The sequence below is a fragment of the Colobus angolensis genome, unplaced genomic scaffold (assembly GCF_000951035.1).
Source record: "Colobus angolensis palliatus isolate OR3802 unplaced genomic scaffold, Cang.pa_1.0 Scaffold11, whole genome shotgun sequence".
NCBI lineage: Eukaryota > Metazoa > Chordata > Mammalia > Primates > Cercopithecidae > Colobus > Colobus angolensis.
This window is the reverse complement of record NW_012112030.1, coordinates 2355081-2365011: the sequence shown is the minus strand read 5'-3', so window position 1 is coordinate 2365011 and position 9931 is coordinate 2355081. Positions and strand designations below refer to the sequence as shown.

The following is a 9931-nucleotide window of genomic DNA, read 5'->3' as shown; positions in this document are numbered from 1 at the left end:
GTAGACACGGGGTTTCACCGTGTTAGCCAGGATGGTCTCGATCTCCTGACCTCGTGATCCACCCACCTCGGCCTCCCAAAGTGCTGGGATTACAGACTTGAGCCACTGCGCCCGGCCAATAATTTATAAATTTAAAAAATCAAAATAAATTAGCTCGGCATGGTGGTATTTATGCACCTGTAGTCCCAGCTACGCAGGAGGCTGAAGTGGGAGGATCACCGGAGCTCAGGAGGTTGTGGCTGCCATGAGTTGTGATCATGCTACTCCACTCCAGCCTGGGTGACAAAGTGAGACCTTGGCTCAAAATATATAAATAAATCAAATGCCTATCTGACCGTGTTCCTCTCCTGCTTCTACCCTACAGTGGCTCCCCATCACTGGACTGTCCTATGAGAAAACATTTACATTCCTTAACTCAGCCTAGAAGGCCTCTGTGACTTGCTGTCTACTTCTCTGGCCTTCTCTTGCTTCCTTCCTGGCTGTAGTAACCTTGAAGATACCGTACTTCCCCAAACCCACCTGCTGATTCTTGCTTTTTTCATGCGGACTCCTCTGTCTGGAATGTTTTCTACGTGCAGCAACCCTAACCCAACCTCCATACTGCAGAGAAGTGGCTGGTCTCAGGCCAATTCCTAGTCATCCTTTTAGATTCAGTCCAGGCCAGGCGTGGTGGCTCACGCCTATAATCCCAGCACTTTGGGAGGCCAAGGCAGGCAGATCACGAGGTCAGGAGTTCAAGACCAGCCTGGCCAACATAGTGAAACCCCATCTCTACTAAAAATACAAAAATTAGAGGCCGGGCGCGGTGGCTCAAGCCTGTAATCCCAGCACTTTGGGAGGCCGAGACGGGCGGATCACGAGGTCAGGAGATCGAGACCATCCTGGCTAACACGGTGAAACCTTGTCTCTACTAAAAATACAAAAAACTAGCCAGGCGAGGTGGCGGCGCCTGTAGTCCCATCTACTCCGGAGGCTGAGCCAGGAGAATGGCGTGAACCTGGGAGGCGGGGCTTGCAGTGAGCTGAGATCCGGCCACTGCACTCCAGCCTGGGTGACAGAGCGAGACTCTGTCTCAAATAAATAAATAAATAAAAATACAAAAATTAGCCAGGTGTGGTGGTGGGCACATGTAATCCCAGCTACTTGGGAGGCTAAGGTAGGAGAATCACTTGAACCCAGGAGGCGGAGGTGAGCCGAGATCATGCCACTGAACTCCAGCCTGGGCATCAGAGCAAGACTCCATCTCAAAAAAAAAAAAAAATTCAGCCCATTGTGAAGGTGTGAACCCCTTCTAGGACATGAAAAGATTCAGCCCAGGTGTGATCCTCTTCTAGGACATGCTCCTTTCCTAACTGCTTGAACCCCAGATAGAAGTCCTATTCTTTTTACTTCTATAGTACTTTCTTTATATCTCCATAATTTTATTTACTATTAATACATGATACATTGTTTTATAAAAGTCTTTGTAACCTCCTTAAGGATTCACTGCTTAATCTCCAGTGCTTAGCACAAATCATTAAATGCGAACCAGAAACTGTTCCAAATGTGTTACATCTATAACCTCATTGGATCCTCACTACCAACCCCATGCAATAGCTACTAATGTGATCTCTGTCTTACAGAGGAAGAAACAGGCACAGGGAGGTTCAGTAATTTGCCCAAGATCATACACACAGGGGCCTTCAGGTATTCATGAATGGGGAGTCTGGTTCCACAGTTACCATGTTTGCCATCATATTATATTGCCTCCTTATAGTGTCGACACTCTGTAAGCACATTGACATCTACGCTCGTTGAGTGCATACCACGTACCCAGCTCTGTGCTACATGTTTTACCTGGATTATTTCAACTGCACAACAACCCTGTGAGGTAACTACCATCATTGCTCCCATTTTACATAACAGAAAACTCTAGAAATCTGGGGCTGGGTGTAGTGGCTCATGCCTGCAATCCCAGCCACTGGGAGACCCTGTCTCTAAAAAAATTTTTTTTTGGCTGGAAGTGGTGGCTCACCCCTGTAATCTCAGCACTTTGGGAGGCTGAGGCGGGCAGATCACAAAGTCAAGAGTTCAAGACTAGCCTGGCCAACATGGCAAAACCCTGTCTCTACTAAAAATACAAAAAATAGCCAGGCATAGTGGTGGGAGCCTGTGATCCCAGCCACTCGGGAGGCTGAGGCAGGAGAATGGCTTGAACTTGGGAGACGGAGGTTGCAGTGAGCCGAGATCGTGCTGCTGCCCTCCAGCCTGGGCAATAAGAGCAAGACTCTATCTCAAAAAAAATAAAATAAAAATAATTTTTAAAAAATTAGCTGGGCGTGGGAGCACATGCTTGTAGTCCCAGCTACTTGGGAGGCTGAGGTAGGAGGATCACTTGAGCCCAGGAGGTCAAGGCTGCAGTGGGCTGTGATGGCGCCACTGCACTCCAGCCTGGGTAACAGCAAGACCCTGTCTCAAAAAAAAAAAAGGAGAAATCTGGCAACTTCCCCGAGATCACACAGTTAACTAGTGGCACAGCTTCACTCAAACTCCAAGTCTCAGCCAGGACACTCTACCAAATGAGATCAAAGGCTCAGTAATGGATTGGCATCCAGTATGAAGACTGGACCAGCAGGGAAAACTATGATGCATACAGCCCAGAGCCTGAAGCAGATTTCACAGCCTCAGAGGTGGCACAGGCTGACTCAAAACCCGGGGCAGAAAGGGACCAACCCAGAAACAGCGACCCAGAATCACAGGGAAATAGAAATGGGAGTCAGCACAATGAAGCCCCTCCTTGACCCTATGCTCCTTATCCTCAGGGTCGCAGGAGTTAGTTGCTCAGGCGGTTCAAAGGTCTTGACGGTGAACACCATCCCCAGGGATTCCCGAGGCGGTGATGCCATCAAAGCGTTAATTCTGAGCTGGGCCTGCCCGGGTGAGGACTCTGCCCCAGGGAGAGAAGGGTTAATCGCCCCGGGCCCTCGCCGTGGGGGCGGGGCTTCGGGGAGGGTCACAGCCCGGTGCGGAGACCCGAGGTTAACCGCCCGGGGTGGGCTCCAGGGGGCGGGGCATGCTCCCCGCGGCTGCGGCGGGTAGAGAGGTAACTGCCCCTGAAGGGGCGGGGCCATACAGGGGCGCGGCCTCGGGCTGCACATCCCGGGGCGGCGATGAGAGGGTTAACGCCCCGGAAGGCCCTGGCGGGGCGGGGCCGCGGGGCGAGCGCGGCCCGAGGGAGGTGCTGAGGGCGGAAGCGGCAGGCGGTCTGTGCCCTGCGCGCCTCGGCTTCTTTCCGCCCGGCTCTTCCAGAGGCCAGGCGACTTCCTGGGCTGGGAAGCCAACCGAGGTTCGGGGGCAGCGGCGAGGGCTCGGGGCGAGTAAGGTGGATGGTCCCTGCTGAGGCCCAAAGGGGGCGAACTCGCGAGAGTCTCGAGCGACCTGGGTCGGATGGGGCGAGGGCAGATGAGGGGTCCGGGAGCTTTGGGGCAGCGAGGAGGGAGGATCGGGCCAGTTGGCAAACTTGGGTGAAAGGATGGGGTGCCTGGGTGACGACCCCCGCCAGGATTCTGCTCCTCACACCCCTTTTCTCCCATCTCCCTTCCAGGCCAATCTCAAACTGGAGCTCAACTTTTAGAAGAGAGACGCCCCAGCAAGCCTCTTTCGGGGAGTCCTATAGCTCCTCACCTCCGTGGGCGAGACAGCCCTGGCGGGGGGCAGCAGCAGCACCCCCACCCCACAGGCCCTGTACCCTGACGTCTCCTGTCCCGAGGGCTTGGAAGAGATGCTGTCTGCACCCCCTCCTGACCGGGGGGCCCAACGACGCCACGGTTGGAACCCCATAGACTGTTCAGAGAACATCGAGGTCAAGGAAGGAGGGTTGTACTTTGAGCGGCGGCCCCTGGCCGCCCCGGCCCCGGGCACTGATGGTGTCCGGGGTAAGGGGCTATTCAAGAGGCCTGCACGCCTGGGAGATCAGCTGGCCCCTAGAGCAGAGGGGCCCGTATGCCGTGGTGGGCGTGGCCACGGCCCGCGCCCCGTTGCAGACTAAGCACCACGCGGCGCTGCTGGGCAGCAACAGCGAGTCGTGGGGCTGGGACATCGGGCGGGGGAAGCTGTACCATCAGAGCAAGGGGCCCGGAGCGCCCCAGTATCCAGCGGGAACTCAGGGTGAGCAGCTGGAGGTGCCAGAGAGGCTGCTGGTGGTTCTGGACATGGAGGAGGGAACTCTGGGCTACGCTATTGGAAGCACCTACCTGGGGACAGCCTTCCGGGGACTGAAGGGCAGGACCCTCTATCCGGCAGTAAGCGCTGTCTGGGGCCAGTGCCAGGTCCGCATCCGCTACCTGGGCGAAAGGAGAGGTGAAGCCTGGGGCAGATGTGGGGAGAACTTTCTGTCCCTGGTGGCAGCGGTTTGGGATGGAAACTCTTCTGACAAGACCAGAGGGGATGGACCTTCATCCAGCCTGCCTCTTACCTCTGTTCGATGCTGGGAAAGGCTAGGGGTCTTTACAGCTGTTATTTAATCCAACAGCAATAGAGGTGAAACAGGCTTGAGAAAGCAACTTTCTCAAGTTTTCTTGGCCGGTAAATGGTGAACCTTCAGAATGGAGGGAGGCACTCCAGGGATGAGAGAATTCAGGAGATATCAACCCCTGAGCAAGTGGCACCAAGGGTTGGGTACTGGGTTTGATGTACAGGTCCACAAGGAGGAGGACAGGCAGAGCCAGGGACCCAGGGTGTGTATCGGATTCTCTGGGCTCTGACCTGTCTCTGTGCCACATACCCACTTCCTTCCTCAGCCAAACCTCAGAGTGGAGACACTGGGGCCCTGGGCACCAGGGAGGAGAGCAGTGGAGGAGGCAGGGCCTTAGGGTGGGGCAGCAAGGGAGGAGCCTTCCCAGGAACTGACTGGGGCCAGGGCTTGGAGCTGCTCTCTGCAGTTGTGTGAGCTGTACAGTGGATGGCCATCCTTCCTCACCTCAGCCCCAGCTCCCAAGCCTCTGGAATTAAAGCCTGGGCCAGCTCCACCACAGTCAGAGCCACCTTGGCCTGTCGCTTAGAGGGCCTTAGCCAGCGTTTCACCCCAGCTCTGACTAGGGATGTGTGAAATCTTAACTGGGAGGCAGAACTTCGGGGCATCTCAGATTCCCCTTTCAGTCAAGGTGGGCACACTCAAAGCAGGAAAGCAGAAAGGCATCTGGGCAGGACCCTGTAGTTTGAGGACATCTGACTGGTGGCTGCATCCATACTTGCATTCCCCTCCTTCTCTCCCCCAGCGGAGCCACACTCTTCTGCACCTGAGCCGCCTGTGTGCGCTACACCCTGGGGGATACCCAGCTCGGCCAGGTATCTGCCCTGCCCTTGCCCCCTGCCGTGAAGCGCTACCTGCTCTGCCAGTGAGCCCTCTGATAGCACAGACTGTGCTGAGGCCTTGCCACCACCCCTCCCCTTGGAGAAGTGGGGAGGCACTGCTAGCCTAGACCAGCTATTGAAAGCTGGTGAGGCTGGGCCCCTACCCCAACCCAAGCTCTGAGGAAATCAACAGCCCCGGAGCCGCTCAGAGGAAGAGGGAGCCGGCATTCAAGCCTATGACAGTTTGCTACGCAAAACGTTTTTTTCTAGTAAAAATAGTAAGAGGTACTATTACAGAAACCTGTTCTTGGTTTTTTTTTTTTTTTTTTTTTTTGCACAAAGGATCATTTATATAGCTGCCTCAAAAAGGAAGATTATCTGGGCAAGTCCAGTGAAGGCAGGCAGACCACAAGACCTAGTGCCAGGTGTTTATTCCCTCACATGTGGGTGGTTCACGTACACAGCACACAGGCATGGGTACCATGGGAGAGGGCAGCACTCCTGCCTTCTGAGGGGAGGATCTTGGCCTCATTGTGTAAGAAGGGAGAGGATGGTTTCTCTCCTGCCCTCACTAGGGTCTAGGGAACCCAGGAGCAAATCCCACCCCTTCCACCTCTCAGCCGAGGAGAAGCCACCTTGGTGACATTTAGTTCCAAGCATTCTAGTAAGTGGAGAAGGGATTGGGCTGGTCCCAACCATTACAGGGTGAAGATAGTAAAGGAAGGTACAATTTGGATGAGGCCACAGGAAGGAGCAGGTGACACCATCAGAAGCATGTGCAGGGGAGGGGCAGTTACTGGGCTTCTGGGCTGCTTAGTCCCTGGCTTGGCAGGAAGGGTAGGGAAGATGGATGGGACTCATTGTTTGGCATTGATGATGTCCACGAATTCGGGCTTGAGGGAAGCACCACCCACAAGGAAGCCATCCACGTCAGGCTGGCTGGCCAGCTCCTTGCAGGTCGCCCCAGTCACAGAGCCTGGGAGGGGAGCAGAACAAGGGCTTGGTCAAGAATGAGATGAGTATACCCCATCCCCACCTCCATGTCCGAGGGCTCAGTCTAGTCCTCAGCCTGCTCCCCCTCAGCCGGGAACCAAAGCCACTCACCTCCATAAATGATACGGGTGCTCTGAGCCACTGCTTCAGAGACGTTGGACTTAAGCCATCCTCGGAGCTTCTCGTGTACTTCCTGGGCCTAGAACAAGAAGCTGGACTAAGTAAGACCTTTTCTGTCTAAGAGGAAAAATCACTGGCACCAGTGGACACTTAAGTGTGGTTTCTGACTGAGTCAGAGTACCAGGGCTCTGATCCAAGCCAGGCCCTGGACTGGATGCCCTTGGACAAGTCACTGTCTCTGGGCCCAAGGTCTCTGTCTTTTTGAAATAAGGGGTTGCCCAAGATGGTCTGTGTCTGTCCAAACCTACTGAGGCAGGCTGGGATGAGGGCAGGGCTCCTGGGCTCAGTTACCTGTTGGGGTGTTGCAGTCTTGCCAGTACCAATGGCCCACACAGGCTCATAGGCCAGGACAACCTTGCTCCAGTCTTTCACATTATCTGCAGGGCACAGATCACAGATGGAGGGAAGGGTGAACAAGAAAAGAGCTCTCTAGCCAGGTTCTCCAGGAGTATGAAGAACGGTGGCCTACTGCCCCCTGGTGGACACTGGGGGATTTCCAGGTGGCATCTACCTTGGGGGCTGGAGAAGTGATAGGCCCCAAGCAAGGCTTCTCACTCCCCCTCCCCCTTTTCCTTTTCTGGATCAGCATGGGGACCAAGACAGGCTCCAGGGCCTGACCCTACCCTCTGAGTCTCTGTGGCCCTGGATAGGCTCAAAGGTCCCTTTTTCCAGAGATACCTGCGATGACCTTTGTCTGCTCGAAAACGACCTTCTCAGTGATGCCAGCTTCCCTTTCATCTAGCTTCTCCCCAATACAGGCGATTACTCCGAGTCCCTCAGCCAGAGCATGGGCCACTTTCTGCCCAATCAGCTGTTGAGAAACAGACTTGGTGAGACATCCTTCTTGGAAAAAGACATCCCTTATCTTCTCTCTCGGCTACTAACCTCATCTGACTCCCCAAAGACATGCCTTCTCTCTGAGTGCCCCAGGACCACCCACGTGGCTCCGCAGTCTTTGATCATGCCAGGGCTAAAGGAAGAGATGAAGCCAAGGTTCAGCAGGGAGCCCATCCTGTGGCTTTCCCCTCAAAGCCACAGGGGAAGTGTGAGGGAAGGGTCCCACACACCCCTCTCCACCTCGATCTCACCTGATCTCCCCAGTAAAGGCCCCATTAGTCACTTTGTAGCAGTTCTGTGCAGCCACAGCAATCTTGGGATCTAGCTTCTGCCGGGCGAAGTCGATATAGGCAGTGGGGGGAGCACAAACCACTTCTGAGGGCAAGATGGTACCACAGGGGGATGAGACTAAAGAAAGCCTTCATTCTCCACAATTCCTAACCGGTGCCCTGGAGCCCCCCAGCCCTCACCCTCTTCTTCTTGGTTCTGCTCTCCTCCCCTTTTCACCCCAGCAAGATGACCTCTGTCCACTTTCCAGCCCAGGCTGGGTCTGCACTCAACTCGAAGAGCCTTCCAGATACCCCTGAGAGGCCACGGCCCTCGCCCTGCCCTCTGCTCTTTTAACAGCTGTGGCTCCAATTTCCTCGAGCTATTCTGGGCATAGGCACCTCACAGACTCAGCATTCTCTAGGGGCCAACTCTGCTTCCCTTCTAAAATAGCCCATCCTCACCTCCCCTTTGCAAGGCAAGGATCTGTAGCAAAAGGAGAGGGGCCAACTCCTGGGGTTTGTATTGGGGCCTCTGGGGAATGAACGAGAAGGGGATGCCTCTTTGGATCAGGTCCGTGGCTCTCTGATTTCGGTGGAGGGAGGAAGGAGGATGGAGGAGAGCATCCTTTGCCCGTGGGTGGTAGAGAGCTAACTGACTCAGAGGCCTTGCGCTTTGCCGTTTCCAGGTTGGGGAAGGCGGTAGGATGGCTCCTCACTCCCAAATCGCTCAGGCTGTTTGGCACCGGCTCGGTCCCTTCAGTGGAAGGCGGGAGTCGCACAGGTTGCCGAAGGGAAGGGGTCAGATCTGGAGGCTCAGGGACCCCGAGCAGGTCGGCGCGGGGACCCGGCCGCCAGCAAGGAGGGGGAGGAGTCTGGGGCTACGTGCTGCGGCGCACGGCGCGGGAGGCCAAGGGGCAGGTAGCGGGAAGCCCACGCGGCCCAGCGTCCTCCCCCACCCCGGGGGCTGCGGCCAGCCTCCCCTGGTCTCCCGCGGAGCCTTGGGTTCCGCTCCTAACCCGTCGCCTGGCGGACACAGCCCCAGTGCGCGCCCCAGGGCCACCTTCCTCCAGAAGACCCAAAACGTCCTTACCTGCCCCACGGTCGAAGGGGCATCATGTGCTCCGCCCTGCCCCCTCGACGCACCGACGGGGCTGCGGCTGCGAGGCCCCTGCCCGGACCCCAGCGGCCCTCGTCCCACAGCCCTGCATCATCAGGTCCGCGCGGACACCGGCCTCGAGGCCTCGGGAGAGGACGCTGCCACTCCCGCCCCGGCCCCGGCCCCTCCTCGGCGAGGGCTTACCGGTGTCGGCCGGCACCTTGGCCGCGTTCAGAGTGCCGATGAGCTCCCCCAGATTCTGCTTCCGCCCGTTCATCTTCCAGTTCCCCCCAACGAAGAACTTCCTGGAAGGCGCCATGGCGATGGAGCCGAGCCGCTGAAGGTCAGTGTCTGCGCGCAGCCGCGGCCACTGCCCGCTTATATAGAGCGCCGCGAAGTGGAACTCCGCCTCCTCGCCGTCCTCCGCCATGGCCCGCCCGGTCCCCCGGAGCCCTGCCCACCGCCCGCCCTCCTGCAGCCGCCCCGGCCGCCGCCCCGTGTTGCGCTGTTCCGACGTTCCCCCTTCTTGTGGCAACGTTCTAGGCGCGTCGGGAGCTCGGTCGCCTCCACTTCGATTGCGGGGCTTTCGGGACAAGGCGAGACCTGTGAGCTCCGGCGCTCAGGGGAACCCTCGCTTGGCGACTTGAGTCCCCCACGGGGCCAGAAGTGGTTCAGCGGAGCTAGCTGGTGGCAACTTGGCCGTAGCCCAAATCGCCTACTGCGGCAGAGAGGGCCCCTCTCCAACTAGGGGATAGACAACCTCCTTCCCCCATCGGAGCAGCTTGTGCCCGACTACCGAGCAGGCACCCTTGTACCCAGGGAGTCTACCCGAGTCAAAACTTGCGGGACAAATGCAGGGTTCACAGCGGGAGAGGCGGCCCAGAGAGGCACCGGCCACCAGGAGTATCCCAACCCTCGCCCCGGCTGGCAAGGCCTGGCAGGAACTGTAGGGACTGAGTCCCAGACTGAAGCCAGCTACCCACCAGGGATATTTGGGAAATACTCGGACTCCTCTGTGACTAGAGAAGGGCTCTTCACTCCATCTTTCCTTGGCTTTGTGTCGGCACTTAGTCACTCTACACCTCCCCACCCAACCCCAATTTCCCTAGAGCTCTAGAACGAGTGAAAAGTGGAGACTTGCCTTTGCGGGGGAGGGGGCCAGAGTTGGGAGTTTTCTGAAACGTCCTCCAGCTAACCCCGGGAAGGTAAGCCTCTCCAAAGGTAT

The 9931-nt window shown here is 56.9% G+C and overlaps 2 protein-coding genes across 5 annotated transcripts; one reads left to right on the top strand and one right to left on the bottom strand.

Annotated features, from left to right (window-relative positions):
* Positions 1–3052: 3052 nt before the first annotated feature.
* On the top strand, positions 3053–5625 carry SPSB2 (splA/ryanodine receptor domain and SOCS box containing 2). The gene is given in 5 exon segments (XM_011955332.1): positions 3053–3217; positions 3656–3915; positions 3917–4343; positions 5256–5284; positions 5286–5625. Coding segments are annotated over 5 exon segments (975 nt in total). The 3' UTR covers positions 5380–5625.
* Position 5626: 1 nt separating this feature from the next.
* TPI1 (triosephosphate isomerase 1) lies at positions 5627–9748 on the bottom strand. 4 transcript variants are annotated; one of them, XM_011952221.1, is made up of 8 exons: positions 8911–9165; positions 7593–7716; positions 7390–7474; positions 7286–7315; positions 7183–7198; positions 6796–6881; positions 6436–6523; positions 5627–6307 (listed from the first exon to the last, which is right to left on the bottom strand). In XM_011952221.1, the coding sequence occupies exons 1-8, from the start codon at positions 9134–9136 to the stop codon at positions 6189–6191; spliced, it is 774 nt and encodes a 257-aa protein (XP_011807611.1). In that variant the 5' UTR covers positions 9137–9165; the 3' UTR covers positions 5627–6188. The 4 variants fall into 4 exon arrangements, with proteins under 4 accessions (XP_011807611.1, XP_011807605.1, XP_011807618.1 ...); XM_011952215.1 differs by having other exon boundaries at positions 7183–7315; positions 8911–9748; XM_011952228.1 differs by having other exon boundaries at positions 7183–7315; positions 7593–7674; positions 8977–9108.
* Positions 9749–9931: the final 183 nt, after the last annotated feature.